This window comes from Bos indicus x Bos taurus, chromosome 9 (assembly GCF_003369695.1).
Source record: "Bos indicus x Bos taurus breed Angus x Brahman F1 hybrid chromosome 9, Bos_hybrid_MaternalHap_v2.0, whole genome shotgun sequence".
Lineage (NCBI taxonomy): Eukaryota > Metazoa > Chordata > Mammalia > Artiodactyla > Bovidae > Bos > Bos indicus x Bos taurus.
This window is the reverse complement of record NC_040084.1, coordinates 93,866,295-93,882,698: the sequence shown is the minus strand read 5'-3', so window position 1 is coordinate 93,882,698 and position 16,404 is coordinate 93,866,295. Positions and strand designations below refer to the sequence as shown.

Here is a 16,404-nt window from a genome sequence, read left to right as displayed (position 1 = left end):
TAAGCTCTGACCACCCCAGCCAAGAGAGAGCGAAGCAGGCTGCTGATTCCAACAACCTGAGCACCACCTGAGCCCTCAGAGTGGCTCCAACCTGAGTAGAGAAGCACTTACATGGTTGGTTACACAAGCCAACAAGTAGAAATCAAGTCTAGGAGCGGGCGTTGTTCAGACCTGAAAGTAACTTAAAAGTTTTCTCCTCAGATGCTCACAAGCTCTTCAAACATAAAAGGAAATACCCAGCCCTGGTTCAAAGCCTGACAACTAACTACAAGCAAGGTCACCAAGAGGGAGAGTCAGATGCAAAGGAAACTCCAGGCTTCACTAGCAATCTCCTTTAAAGCAAAGAGTGTCGTCATCAATCAACATTCCGAAAGTTTTTATTATCAAGTTAATTAAAAGACTCCTGTGTTAATATCCAAATCTAGGCAATTAGTGGCAGCAAACTAAATGTCCTCATCTTTGCTCTGACAACAAAATCTTATAAAGCAAATGATGCAAGCACTTCTGTAACTTTATACAGGCCTTCTATGCTTTTCTCCAAAAGCTGCTGAACAGAAGGGGCTTATAAATGAACAATCTGTTTTATAAATAATAAGAACCAAAGATTAGGATAAGTAATAAGCAATAATAATAAAGAAATGTTTATTCCACAATGAATCAATGTCAACATGCTAATTAACATCTGAGCTCCTTCAGAGACTTCAAAGGCAAGTTATTAATTCTGAAGTTATGCTACCCTCATGTCCAATACTATCACCTTTTCCCAAAACAATGCCCATTTGCCAAACTCTTTGTTTACTGCATCACCTTTTGAAAAATTCTGTCCACAAAAATGTCCAAACAAAGCAGTATTTTAGAAAATATAAACACTTATTTCTACCTATGCACATACAGACTTCAGACTTCCACTTAACTATTTATTGAGCGATCCACTATTACAAGTGAATTGCTGAGCTAGAACTATTTTGTTTTAAAAAGTTATTGAACGGTTAACTTTTTATTTCATTCTTAATCACTGAGGAAAAAACAATGAAAGGCATCAGTCCCAAGCATAATTAATATGTTCCTTCTAACTGACCTTGATACTGAAACCAATCTCAGAGTCTTGTTGAGTATCACTTCAGGGTTGGGCATTATCTCTGTTCTCACTAACAAAGAATTAGTCCTACCCTAAAATCATTTCTTCTCTCACCAGCAAACTCTTACTCATTCTCCCAGACCTCCTCTGAGACACGTAGTATCACACCATGCCTTGAAAACACACTTCTCCCACTATGCTATCATCTGCCTGTGTTGACCTTTCATTCAACTGGGAGTTCATTCCTTCACTTCAAACACAATGTCTTATTAATCTCTGGATTCCCAGCATACGGAACATTCCCAAGCAAAAAGGGATTCAATATATAGTTTATGTTTTCCTTTTTCTGTCTTCTACAACTTTTCCAATAAGCCTGAGGTTTAAAAAAATATTAAAAAAATAAAAGCTGTACCTTGAGAAGTACACATTCATAGTATACCCAGTATTTCTCTCAAGAATCTGAGATAATTCTATCAGTTGGAAAAAAAACTATACCTAAAAAGGTAAAGTTTGAAATTCTCTCACTGCTTTAACTTAGTCTTTTTTTTTTTTTTTAAAGATCCTGACACATCCTCTTTAAGTAAACTGAAACTTAATCTGAATGGAGTTACCTCCTACAAACCTTCTCTAAGGAAAGAAAGACTTTCTTCTGGCTATGAAAACAACAGTGTAGTTTAAAGCCATGGAAATGGTGTTCTGCGAGACTGCCAACTGTCACGGTCCTGGAAGCTGAACTGAGTCGGCACAAGATCACTGTCAGAGGAAAGGGTATTGACAGACAGTCTAGTTTCCATTCCAGGCGACTCCTTTCACATTACAGATCCTGGAACACTGCCTTCAACACCTAGCAGCTGCTTCCAGTAAGAGCAGTGGGTAGAAGATCTGGGAAAAACTTGTGCCACGATAAAAACATGACCTCTTCTTCAGCATCTCACAAGAGTAGATCTAAAGTAGAACTTCAGTTAGAAGTAGAAGGGGAAAGATGATGAGTCTATAGGTACAAGGAGGAGACAGGAAGGTAATGAAAGTTTGCCAGGAGGGGACAGAGAACCAGGAAACAAACCTACACATCAACTTTGTAGTTGTTGTTTAGTCCAACTTGTGTCCAACTCTTTGCAACCCCATGAACTGTAGCCTGCCTGGCTCCTGTGTTTGGGGATTTTATTATGAACCCAAAATGATAAAATGGAAACTTTAAAACAACAACAAAAGTTAAAATTTATGGCACCATAATTTTCTCTACTATACCAAATTATTAAATCTTGGGTAAAGCAGTTTGAGAAACTAAGCTAGGATAAAAAAATGCTTCCAAATGCATGAAACTTCTTCAAATAGCTATTCTTTTTCTAAAGACTCAAAAATTAAAGCCTTCTGAAAGAAGGAAATATCATGTTGAGTAAATAAAATGTTTGATGGTGAACGTACAGTGCATTTATTAGTTAATCTCTTGGTCGACAACAGAAAGAATAAGGCCTATTCTTACTGATTTTTACTGTGGTGTATATCTACAAACTTAGAGGCCTCCACACTTTGGGGTAACACATTTTTTCTGTTCAACAACTTAATATTCTTACTTACTGATTTTTACTGTGGTGTGTATTTTATATACAAACTTAGAGGCCTCCACACTTTGGGGTAACACATTTTTTCTATTCAACAACTCTGCTGAGCATGTTATTTTAAATGTTCAATATTTTAATTTCACATAATCTCTGTTGTATGGTAATAAATCCCATCAAAGGGAAACTTTGTTCACAATTTTGAGTTGTTTGTGCAATATAACTATATCACTGTCACTTGTATCTCTTCATGGTTATTATATAGATGCAAGCCGCTGACTATTTTACAAGTCTTCTAATGTAGACACATCTGAGCATTTACTTAGGAAAAACAATATTTTATTATAAACTTTCTGTCCTTTCTATTACATGAATGTACATGTAATACATGAATTACATTATACTGATGTCTACTGAAATCTTGTATGTAGGAAACTCATATTATGTATACATTTTATTTCAGAAAAAAAATGAAGGAGCCCAAGTTATCTGTAGTGATAAGATTTCAAGGGGGGCAGCTAGTTGTCACAAGGATAAGGAAATGTAATGAAATTTAAGAGTGTAAGGTAAGAATGCTAGATTGTCCCATGATGTATAAGAGAGACTGATCCAACAGATTATTGCACCACATCCCATTTTCATTTCCAAAGTCCCAGCATTCATTTAGATTTCAGTTCAGTTCAGTTGCTCAGTCATGTTGACTCTTTGCGACCCCATGAATCGCAGCACGCCAGGCCTCCCTGTCCATCACCAACTCCAGGAGTTCACTCAGACTCACGTCCATCGAGTCAGTGATGCCATCCAGCCATCTCATCCTCTGTCGTCCCCTTCTCCTCCTGCCCCCAATCCCTCCCAGCATCAAAGTCTTTTCCAATGAGTCAACTCTTCAAATGAGGTGGCCAAAGTACTGGAGTTTCAGCTTTAGCATCATTCCTTCCAAAGAAATCCCAGGGCTGATCTCCTTCAGAATGGACTGGTTGGATCTCCTTGCAGTCCAGGGGACTCTCAAGAGTCTTCTCCAACACCACAGTTCAAAAGCATCAATTCTTCGGTGCTCAGCTTTCTTCACAGTCCAACTTTCACATCCATACATGACCACTGGAAAAACCATAGCCTTGACTGGACGGATCTTTGTTGGCAAAGTGATGTCTCTGCTTTTCAATATGCTATCTAGGTTGGTCATAATTTTTCTTCCAAGGAGTAAGCGTCTTTTAATTTCATGGCTGCAGTCACCATCTGCAGTGATTTTGGAGCCCCCAAAAATAAAGTCTGACACTGTTTCCACTGTTTCCCCATCTATTTCCCATGAAGTGAAGGGACCGGATGCCATGATCTTCGTTTTCTGAATCTTCATCAAGAGGCTTTTTAGTTCCTCTTCACCTTCTGCCATAAGGGTGGTGTCATCTGCATATCTGAGGTTACTGATATTTCTCCTGGCAATCCTGATTCCAGCTTGTGCTTCTTCCAGCCCAGCACATCTCATGATGTACTCTGCATATAAGTTAAATAAGCAGGGGGACAATATACAGCCTTGACGTACTCCTTTTCCTATTTGGAACCAGTCTGTTGTTCCATGTCCAGTTCTAACTGTTGCTTCCTGACCTGCATAGAGGTTTATCAAGAGGTCTGGTATTCCCATCTCTTTCAGAATTTTCCACAGTTTATTGTGATCCACAAACTCAAAGGCTTTGGTATAGTGAATAAAGCAGAAATGGATGTTTTTCTGGAACTCTCTCGCTTTTTCGATGATTCAGCGGGTGTTGACAATTTGGTCTCTGGTTCCTTTGCCTTTTCTAAAACCAGCTTGAACAACTGGAAGTTCCCAGTTCACATATTGCTGAAGCCTGGCTTGGAGAATTTTGAGCATTACTTTACTAGCATGTGAGATGAGTGCAATTGTGTGGTAGTTTGAGCATTCTTTGGCACTGCCTTTCTTTGGGATGGGAATGAAAACTGACCTTTTCCAGTCCTGTGGCCACTGCTGAGTTTTCCAAATTTGCTGGCATATTGAGTGCAGCACTTTGACAGCATCATCTTTCAGGATTTGAAATAGCTCAACTGGAATTCCATCACCTCCACTAGCTTTGTTCGTAGTGATGCTCTCTAAGGCCCACTTGACTTCACATTCCAGGATGTCTGGCTCTAGGCCAGTGATCACACCATTGTGATTATCTGGGTTGTGAAGATCTTTTTTGTACAGTTCTGTGTATTCTTGCCACCTCTTCTTAATATCTTCTGATTCTGTTAGGTCCATACCATTTCTGTCCTTTATCGAGCCCATCTTTGCATGAAATGTTCCCTTGGTATCTCTAATTTTCTTGAAGAGATCTCTAGTCTTTCCCATTCTGTTGTTTTCCTCTATTTCTTTGCATTGATCACTGAGGAAGGCTTTCTTATCTCTTCTTGCTATTCTTTGGAACTCTGTATTCAGGTGCTTATATCTTTCCTTTTCTCCTTTGCTTTTTGCTTCTCTTCGTTTCACAGCTATTTGTAAGGCCTCCCCAGACAGCCATTTTGCTTTTTTGCATTTCTTTTCCATGGGGATGGTCTTGATCTCTGTCTCCTGGACAATGTCATGAACCTCCGTTCATAGTTCATCAGGCACTCTATCTATCAGATCTAGGCCCTTAAACCTATTTCTCACTTCCACTGTGGTTTTCCCTACTTTCTTCAATTTCAGTCTGAATTTGGCAATAAGGAATTCATGATCTGAGCCACAGTCAGCTCCTGGTCTTGTTTTTGTTGACTGTATAGAGCTTCTCCATCTTTGGCTGCAAAGAATATAATCAATCTGATTTCAGTGTTGACCATCTGGTGATGTCCATGTGTAGAGTCTTCTCTTGTGTTGTTGGAAGAGGGTGTTTGCTATGACCAGTGCGTTCTCTTGGCAAAACTCTATTAGTCTTTGCCCTGCTTCATTCCATATTCCAAGGCCAAATTTGCCTGTTACTCCAGGGGTTTCTTGACTTCCTACTTTTGCATTCCAGTCCCCTATAATGAAAAGGACATCTTTTTTGGGTGTTAGTTCTAAAAAGTCTTGTAGGTCTTCATAAAACCATTCAGCTTCTTCAGCATTACTGGTTGGGGCATAGACTTGGATTACTGTGATATTGAATGGTTTGCCTTGGAAATGAACAGAGATCATTCTGTCGTTTTTGACACTGCATCCAAGTACTGCATTTCGGACTCTTTTGTTGACCATGATGGCTATTCCATTTCTTCTGAGGGATTCCTGCCCGCAGTAGTAGTAGATATAATGGTCATCTGAGTTAAATTCACCCATTCCAATCCATTTCAGTTCGCTGATTCCTAGAATGTTGACGTTCACTCTTGCCATCTCTTGTTTGACCACTTCCAATTTGCCTTGATTCATGGACCTGACGTTCCAGGTTCCTAAGCAATATTGCTCTTTACAGCATTGGACCTTGCTTCTATCACCAGTCACATCCACAGCTGGGTACTGTTTTTGCTTTGGCTCCATCCCTTCATTCTTTCTGGAGTTATTTCTCCACTGATCTCTAGTAGCATACTGGAAACCTACCGACTTGCGGAGTTCCTCTTTCAGGATCCTATCACGTTACCTTTTCATACTGTTCATGGGGTTCTCAAGGCAAGAATTCTGAAGTGGTTTGCCATTCCCTTCTCCAGTGGACCACATTCTGTCAGACCTCTCCACCATGACCCACCCGACTTAGGTGGCCCCACAGGCATGGCTCAGTTTTATTGAGTTAGACAAGGCTGTGGTCCTAGTGTGATTAAATTGACTAGTTTTCTGTGATTATGGTTTCAGTATGTCTGCCCTCTGATGCCCTCTTGCAACACCTACCGTCTTACTTGGGTTTCTCTTACTTTGGATGTGGGGTATCTCTTCACAGCTGCTCCAGCAACCTGCAGCCACTGCTTCTTACCTTGGACGAGGGGTATCTCCTCACCCCCACCCCTTCTGACCTTGAACGTGGAGTAGCTCCTCTAAGCCCTTCTGTGCCCGCGCAGCCACTGCTCCTTGGAGGTGGGGTTGTTCCTCCTGGCCGCCGCCCCTGGCCTCGGGCGTGGGGTAGGTCCTCCCAGCTGCCGCCCCTGGCCTCGGACGTTGGGTGGCTCCTCTCGGCCACTGCCCCTAACTTCGGATGCGGGGTAGCTCCTCCCGGCTGCTGCCTCTGACCTCGGACGTGGGGTAGCTCCTCTAGGCCGTGCCTGCATCATCGCAACCTGGCACTCTCAGCCACTGCCCCTGACCTCAGACGTGGGGTAACTCCTCTTGGCCTCTTCCTCTTGGGCATGGGGTCCTCCCGGCTTCTGCCCCTGACCTCGGCCATGGGGTAGCCGCCCGCGCTAAATGTGCCAGTCGCAGCCGCCCACAGCTATTTGTCTAAGCCTAGAACCCAACTCCATTCTGCATATAAGAACAAAGTATTGTTAAAACAACTTTATACTGAATTTTCCAGGAATAAAACTACCGTCATGTACGTCGAGGGAAGATTATATTTTATTTCAGTTGGACTTTGACCAAGAGCGGTTCTCCGTCTTAGAAGACGGTATCTCCCCATTGACAACCCTAGCCTGACATCCAGGAAGCTGATGCCACACTCCTCTATCAGCCTCATGATATGGCTGCCAGGTCCACATTGACACCACGCATACATGCAAACATTAATTTCACAAGCCTTCAGTGCAGTCATACACAAGAATCTAGTTAAATATATAATATTTTATTACATACTACTTTCACTTTTCCATACCAGTTAGTGCATTTTTCTGACTTGTTTAAAATTTTGCATAGTAACAGAGTTTCCATGGATTTTGTGTAGGTAACATATTTTTTATAACATATTCTTTATATTTCAAAAGAAAAAGGAGGCAGTAGGAAAGTTTCATTTTGGTGAAGGACAGGGAAGCCTGGCATGCTGCAGTCCAAGGGGTCACAAAGAGTCAGATACAACTGAGCAACTGAACAACAACAACAAATTAATATGTTCTAAATTACTTATTAAATTGCAATTTATATAGTTCTAAATTGTATAAAAGACATCAAATAAACAACTAGAAAACAGAAAAGACTACCAGTTCCAGCAGTGTGGCAGACTGGATACTGTAAATGTCTATAACTGAAATATTGAAAACACTGGGAAACGTGCCTTTTTAAATGGATCACAAACCCGGAATGAATGTAAGTGAAACCAAGAACACATAAAATAAACCAAGAACATGGAAAGTAAGAGAGCAATAGAAGCTGAATTCTGTTATAGATTTTAACTTTCCAGCTGATGACTATACAGGGAACAGAAGAAAGGAGGAATCTAGGGCCGCCAAAAAGGAGCAAAATATGAGACGATACCTCTCAAATAAACAAGGGATTAAGAAGGGCTATATCCATCATGTATGAGCATTCACTAAAGAGAAAAGAAAAATACCTGTCTTGAACTTGATACTGAGAGGTAGGAAGAATTTTTAAATGACTCCTTTGAGAATTAGCAACCACAGGCTAACCATGACCAGAGTTTCTGGTCAAAATTAACACTTAATGGTGCACTCTATAAAACCTCAAGAAAAGAATTCCATTTAAAATGGTCCCAAAGGCCATACCACCTGAACCCACCAATCAATCTTAACACTATTTGTTGTAGGACAACAAAATATTAGGGTGTATATCTCCTGATGTAATACTCTCAACAGCATCAGCTGTGAAGTATTCAATCATATCGGTCAGTAACGATGTGTAACATGCCACCCCGAACTTAGTGGCCTAAAGACAGCAGCATGTATTAGTCTCACAGATTCTGTGGGTGAGTAATCTGGACAGAGTCCAAAAGGGAAGGTCTATCTTCATCATAATGGCTCTACGCCTCAGCTGGAAGACAGCTGATGGTCACCAGACAGCCTGGGGCTGGAACCACTGGAGGCTCTTTCTCTCAAAAGGAGGGTCATGGACCCCTCCACTGAACAGAAATGCTAAGGACATGATTTAAATGCTGAGGACACAACCTAAATGCTGAGGACATGATTTACAATAATCACAAATAAAAATGTTTAACTTCAAGCCTGTGGATCTAACTGCCAATTTACAGGAAACAGAAGGGCCGGATGAACAAATTAAGCCACATCAAGGGAAAACATCCAGACAAAGCCATTTCATAGGAAAACCAACTCAAGTTTTTTTCAACATGCCAAGGGGATGAATGGGAGTGGGGTAAGACAGAACTGATCCAGAAAAATGATGTAAGGATCAAATCAATGTATTAACAGTCATTTGAATCTGGCTTGAAACGAATGAACTTTAAAGGCATTCTGATGACAATTGGGGATATCTGAATATGGCTAGGCTAGTACATGAAGGAACTTATGCTGGCATGTGAGTGTTCATTCCATTATTCTGTTTATCACTCTACTGAGATCTCTTTATATAATAAAACTTTAGAAAATAAAATACGAAATATGATTCCTAATGACTAGTGTCCACAAGCAACTGGCAAAAGCATACACCAATCCTTCTGAGGGAATAAAACAGAAACCCAGGTCTCAATAAAACAGTCTTTAAAAAATGAACGAAGGAAGTAAGAACATTCTTAGAACTAAAAGAGAATAAAAATAATGCATAACAAAATTTGAGAGACTTAGCCAAAGGAATACTTAAGAGGAAATTTTTTAATCTTCTGTTTGGCTTCATCAGACAAAAAGTAAGACATAGTCAAAGTAAAGCACAGATTTAATTAAACTTATAAAAAAGAGACCATGTAAAAATCCAGAAAATTCTTAAAATCATGCTACTGGAACATGTGTAGGTACTCTCATACATCAGTGGTTGGAGTATAAATTGGTACAACCCTTGAGAGGAACAATCTAGCAAAATTACAACCACATGTACCCATTGACACAGCCAGGAATTTATCTGACAGATACACTTGAACATTTACGAACTGACACAAATACAAAGCATCATGGCAGAGTTGTTTGAACTGCAAGTAACTAAAAATAACCTAAACGCCCATTGAAAGAGAACTGGTTAAATATATTACGATATGTCCATAAAATGGAATGAAGTTATAAAAAGGAATGGAGGATGGCTTTACTGCTACTTTGCAAAGATCATAGAAAATATACTTAAGTGGGTGGGGAAGGGGGGTGATAAAGAAGAGAAGAATGTTTATAGTATATTATGGTGTACCAACATTTGTGTGAAAATAGAGCTAACAATCAGAGAAGGCAATGGCACCCAACTCCAGTACTCTTGCCTGGCAAATCCCATGGATGGACGAGCCTGGTAGGCTGCAGTCCATGGGGTCGCTAAGAGTCGGACACGACTGAACGACTTCACTTTCACGTTTCACTTTCATGCATTGGAGAAGGAAATGGCAAACCACTCCAGTGTTCTTGCCTGGAGAATCCCAGGGACAGGGGAGCCTGGTGGGCTGCCGTCTCTGGGGTCGCACAGAGGTTGGACACGACTGAAGTGACTTAGCAGCAGCAGCAGCAGCAGCAGCAGCAGAGCTAACAATTAAAATATGGTATTTTGCTTCTTTGTAAGGAAACTAAATAAACATAATAAAGTGGTTATCTAGCAAAAGGTGAGCTTGCTGGTGAGCTAGGCAAGAGGAACTGTGTTGGGGGACTCGGATCTGTATCATTTCCTTGTACTTTTAAATTTTTGACACATGGGAATGTATTGATTATTCAGAACATTACACATTAAAAAGTGTTAAAGAAACAAAGGTAGGTATCTTAATGGAACTCTAAAATTAACTTTTGCTTCATTCACATTAACAAAAGATACAAAGTAATACTTTCTGATGATCTCCTAGTTCAAAAATCAACAGATTATGCATGCAATGTCTAGAAAGAAAAGCAAAGTCTACAGGAAGGAATGCTCTGTCTGTCATGAAACATTGGCTTCTTAAGTAAAAATAGTTGAGTTTCTTCGTTTTTTAAATGTGAACTCAGTATTAAAAATTCTTATAAAAAAAAATTCTTATTAAAAGTTAGATTGATTTTGAAGATATTCTAGTGGTTATTTTTACTTTGTCTTGGGATAGATTGGGGGGAGGTTGTTATTCTAGTTTTGGAGGTACTAACTATATGGAAAATGCTAGATGTCATTTCCAAGATAAACTTCCCCAATCTATATAAATATCTAACTCCCTAAAAATCAAAACTGTTCCTGTAAAACCAGACCCTCTGACTGGGGTCCCTAAATATCTCTGATTTCCACTTCTTTGTCCCAAAAGAGTTTATAGAAACTTAAAAAATATTTAGCATTCTATAGTGAAACAAGAAAAAAATTCCAATATACTTTGGGAAATAATTGACTTTCCTCAGAATATATCAAAAAAAAAAGTATTTACATCGAGTCATTTTTATACAGTACTTCCTGACATATGGAAAAGGAAATGGCAACCCACTCCAGTATTCTTGTCTGGAGAATCCCATGGACGGAGGAGCCTGGTAGGCTACAGTTCAAGGGGTCACAAAGAGTTGGACACGACTAAGCGACTTAACTTCACTTCCTGACATATACTTTATTGTATTCAAGTTAATAAAACAATGGTAGTATCGCTGACAGCATAAAATAGACCTAAACTAAGCACATTTGAATTGTACTCATTAAAATAAGATTTTACCTGTAGTATGCTTTAAATATTTAAATATAAAGGATATTAAATAACTAATTGCCATGTGGAAGAAGACATCAGTGAATGCTTCATAAAGGAAGTAAATTTTGAACTTGGTCTTGAAGGAAATGACAGGCACTCAGAATCCTTAACCAAATTGGTTTTACAATCAGATTCATTTTAGCACACTGAAGTAAAATGACTAATGCAATATCTCTGTTGAGTCCTTCTTAAACTTTGTTAACATGACAAAACATTTTGTCTACAGAGAAGTTCAATAAGGCTCTGAAAGCCCATGAAAAAATCTTTAACTTTATATATTATAAACCCAGATACCAGTCTCTCACTTAAAAAGAAATGGTATTATAAGTTATTTAATTTTCCTGATTTTAATAAAAGAACAGACTAAATAACTTTGAAATAATGTACATTCCTACATCTATAAATTGCTTTAAATTTTGCAAAGTGAAAGTGAAAGTTAAGTGGCTCAGTCGTGTCCGACTCTTTGCCACCCCATGGACTGTAGCATCCGTCCATGGCTCCTCCATCCATGGGATTTTCAAGGCAAGAGTACTGGAGTGGGTTGCCATTTCCTTCTCGGGGGATCTTCCCAACCCAGGGATCGAACCCAGGTCTCCTGCATTGTAGGTAGAAGCTCTCACCGTCTGAGCCACCAAGGAAGTCAACACATATGCAAAACACAAGATTCTATAGCCTCTTCAATCTCAGCTGTTACACTGTTTTGTTTAAAGCTGTAAACTCTTTTTGGAACTCTTAAATAAAAATCACATGGAAAAAGCCTACAAAGAATCCAATAAAATCCTTAAGAAATCAGCTGAATTTGTTAAAATTAAGCTTCATATATTTATATACTTTGCCTAGCATCAGCAATCACTCCAAGCTGTCTAGGAATCATTTTGAAGACTGAACAGTCAGTGCCACTGTCTTCCCCTATCTTCATCACTGCCACCCACAAAAAAGAAAGAAGAGAGGAAAATACAAAATGCAAAGTTACAATTTTATGCTTATGACTGAAAGTGCTATGAAAGTTCTATTTGAATTCAGAGTACAGGTCCTGAGTTCATGATGCCTTTTAATATCTTCGGTGACAATCTCTAAAACAAGATGAAACTGAATCACTGTACCCAACGCATATGTACTATTTTTCAACAAATCATGTAAGCTGAAATATGTAGCCCAATAACCTCAAAGAGTATTTAATGAGGCTAATTTAAACTAGAAACTGTTTAACATACTCAAAGTACATGATTCCCTTCAGTATTTTAATATATTGTAATTGAAGTGATTATCTGTTTATAAACTAGTTTAGGAAGAATAATACTGCCAAAGGCAACAATGTTTTTGATACAGTAGCACTTACCATTAAAACAAATCAAAAGAAAGCTCAAGATAAAAACACCATGTATGTGCCAACTAGCAAGATTAAATGATCAATAAAACCATTTTCCTCAATAAGCCTCAACATAGTGACAGAGCACTTTCTTCAAAGATTCGGAATACACATGACAAAGAACATGTAATGACTGACGTTTTCTGCTGTCACTAACCAGTAATGTAAGAAGCTATTAAGCTACTCATTCTTCCCACCCTTCAATCTCAAACATCCATTCTTAAACAAACATTTAGGATATAGTTCTACATTTTCTCAAAACTTCATTTTTTCCCACTGAAAACAGAAATTCTCTAAGTGGGACAGGAAAATGTCTCAGAACCCGGGGTGGCCTTTGAACACAGGAAAGAGGCCTGGTGACCAGGAATGTGCTCACCTGCTGCGGCTGGTACCTCTGCTGGGACTGGGAGGGCAGATATGGCGCCTGCGGGGGAAGGTGCGGAGGCTGCGGCTGCTGGTTGTAGTAAGGCTGCTGGCCCTGCTGGCAGTAACCACTCACACCCTGCTGTCCGTACTGAGCTGGCATCTGTCAAGAGTCAAGACGGGCAAGTGAGAGAAAGTCTAAACATGCAATTCAATAAAATCAAATATGGTTTTGATTCAGCAACGTGAAGTAGGTTCTTTGCTAAGCAACTGAATTCAAATTTTTAACATTCTCTCCATTAAATAAATCGGCCTACTGCCTTCTCCTCACATACTATCAATGAAGACAAAAGATAATTTAACTTTGCTTTAAAAAATACTTTATCAGATATCAAATAGTGATAATTTCACAAAAATCCAGAGGGGGTAAAAAGCTCCGAATACTGACATCAAAAAAATTGCTTCTGCCAAGGAAGTCAGAGAAAGATTATACTAATCCATTCTTATGCAATACACAAATGAAAATGAACTCCAGTTCAAGATCCCTTACTAAAATTTTGTAGGATGCTTGTGATTTGGGTACACGTTTGTTTCAACGAAGGTCAGAATGCCTCAATTACATTTTAGCAAATACCAGTTACATTAGCAATTCCATTTACTATTTTTGCTAAAAAGAAGCAACACTGCTTTACAATAAAATGAAACACATTTAGAAAACAATACTATGTATACCAAACAACGTAACTATCAATATGAGCAAGATATTCATAGCTATACAAGAATAGTATTTTCCTAGTTGATAAACAGTCAATGATGTAAAGTGTCCAAGTGTTAGTCACTCAGTTGTATCCGACTCTTTGTGACACCATGGACTATAGACCTCCAGGTCTATAAACTTCCTCTGTCCATGGAGTTTTCCAGGCAAGAACACTGGAGTGGGTTGCAATTCCCTTCTCCAGGGGATCTTCCCTACCCAGGGATGGAACGATTCTTTACCATCTGAGCTACCAGGGAAGCACTTAGCTGGAAATACCCAAGATATAGACAGAATGACCTAAAATGGGTCTTCTCCATTTCTAGTTACATGAACCTAAAAAAATATTGAAATTGTTCAAAGAGAAGTTCTTCCTCATGCAATAAATATACCATTGATGATATTTTTTGATGTTCTATCAAATCAGAAATCTATTGACACATTTTTTTTTCCCTAACTGAGAGAAAGAACAGGAGAGGAAAAGAAAAACAAGGTATCAGAATGGCAAAAAGCACTCCTGGGACAAGAATGGTGAAGTCACTGTTAATACCACAATATAGTTCATTTGAGAAATCCAAGAACTTCATCTCCATAAGCCTATATACTTCTAAGAATTAAGTATCAGTTCCAGATATACACTTAAAAAACAAATTGACTACAGAATATTGAATGAGAGGGAAAAAGAGTAAGGAATATATTAAACATTTTGCCTCTAAGACCAATTAGCACAGTAATTTGTAATATGTACTGTGAAGTAAAAAGAAAAAACTGCAAAATGCTAAAGTTCATACTCCTTTTGACCTAATCTAGATTATGTTCAAACTTCTAGCAATGGTGACAAAACATTTGGCCACAATGACTTACAAATGCTTCTCATCACACAGATCCTAAGTTACTAGAACAGACAAGTTTGTACTGAAAACCATTCAACAGCACAGTTGAATTCTTTGCTTTTATTTATTTTACAGCTTGATGTCTCATAATGAATGTATGTCCCTGCCATGAGCCAAGCCAAAGAATTTCCATAAAATACAACTCCACATGCTAGAATACCATATACTACCACAACACATATCCTTTCGTTCAACACCCATATGTTTGATTTGATATCTAATACTATATTTCACACGAGCATCTTTGCAGTTTGATTTGAAGCAGTTAGGGTAACACTTTGCCAGTGTTAAAATGACTGTAAAGCTCAGTCAACACAGCCAGCAACTCCCCTATGAATTGCACTTTAATATGTTGACTTTCTGGTTTACAGAAACCCTTAAACACAATATGGAAGTGTTGTTTCAGGGCAGGGGGTGGGGGTCCTCTATTTTCTAAGCAAGACAACAAGAGGACATATTGCATTAGTCTCCTAACACTAGAGCAGCCATGAGCTTACTACATCCTTTAACCACCTATCCCAACTCTGAAAAGCATGGAAGCAAGGCAGGTGCAGGTGAGGCAGGTAGAATGGGTGGGGACGTAAGCAATTCCACAATGGATCCGTAGCAACAATCTGCTGACCCCAATAAACGTCATGGGGAAAACCATCAAAAGCACCTGCTTGGGAGATTTTGTTGCTGTTTTCCTCAATTAAAAATCCACTTGTTATCCTTTTAGATACATGGTCTCATTATGTGGTACTAACTAACTGGCATCTAACCCTCTGAGAGCCTGGGATAACTTATAACATGGTACAGGTGGGCTATAAGACCTGGGGCCTAGAGCCAAGCAACTGCATGTGGTCCACTGTCCTTACATGGGAGACACAACTGAATAGAGGTGACTAAAATGCTCATCTACCTACAGAATTTCTGTATTAGCAATTTACGAAACCTAAATCCAAGTCCTCCTATACCTTAGTTGTGTGAATATAATCAATCACATAATGATATCTCTTACATCTCCATTTGCAAAATGGGGCTACCTCTTCTATTGATTCCTATTAATATAATAACCAGCAATATTATAATTCTACCTGGAATTCTACACATATTCTATTATTATTTATTAAACTACAAGTTGTAGCACTATCTCTAAATACTAATTATTAACTGTTACCTTTAAAAACCAATTTCTAAATATAATACCTCAATTGTCAGGAACTAATGTCTTAATTTTTTAATGATCAATAATGTTTTGCTTTAAATCAATTTAGATGTAGGGCTTTCAAAAATCTATTAGATGCTTTTCTGACATTTTAAACCAAACAATCATTATTAAGAAACATAAACTGAAGAACGGAGCCATAAGACAAGGAATGCCCCAGAGCCAACTCCAAAAGTTGTCTAACCAAAGCTCAGAATAACTCTGGCCCCACACTGCTGGCTCCTCACATGCCATCAAGGCATTCAGCCACTTCTTGTCACTCTGACCTCCATCTTTAACAGACTCTGCTGAGGACAGAGAAACCTACTATACTACACTGTCACGAAGGCCTGAAGGGCCAGTCCATGAGTGAAGTACATTTTACTGTCTCAAGTTTTGTGATATCTATTTTGGCTACTGGGAGTCTTTATTTATCTCTTACTTCATGAAAAAGCTGGCTTAAAGCTCAACATTCAAAAACCTAAGATCATGGTGTCCAGTCACATCACTTCATCACAAATAGGTGGGAAAAAGCAAAAGCAGTGACAGATTTTATT

General features: G+C 38.9%; 1 protein-coding gene across 9 annotated transcripts in view; it reads right to left on the bottom strand.

The window, feature by feature from the left end:
- The window catches only part of ARID1B (AT-rich interaction domain 1B), a 439,749-nt gene that overhangs the window by 298,555 nt on the left and 124,790 nt on the right, over positions 1-16,404 (bottom strand). For all 9 annotated transcript variants that reach the window (XM_027551921.1, XM_027551917.1, XM_027551923.1 and 6 more), the window contains exon 3: positions 13,028-13,177. In XM_027551921.1, coding sequence (XP_027407722.1) covers positions 13,028-13,177 — 150 coding nt within the window. The remainder of the gene's footprint in view (positions 1-13,027; positions 13,178-16,404) is intronic.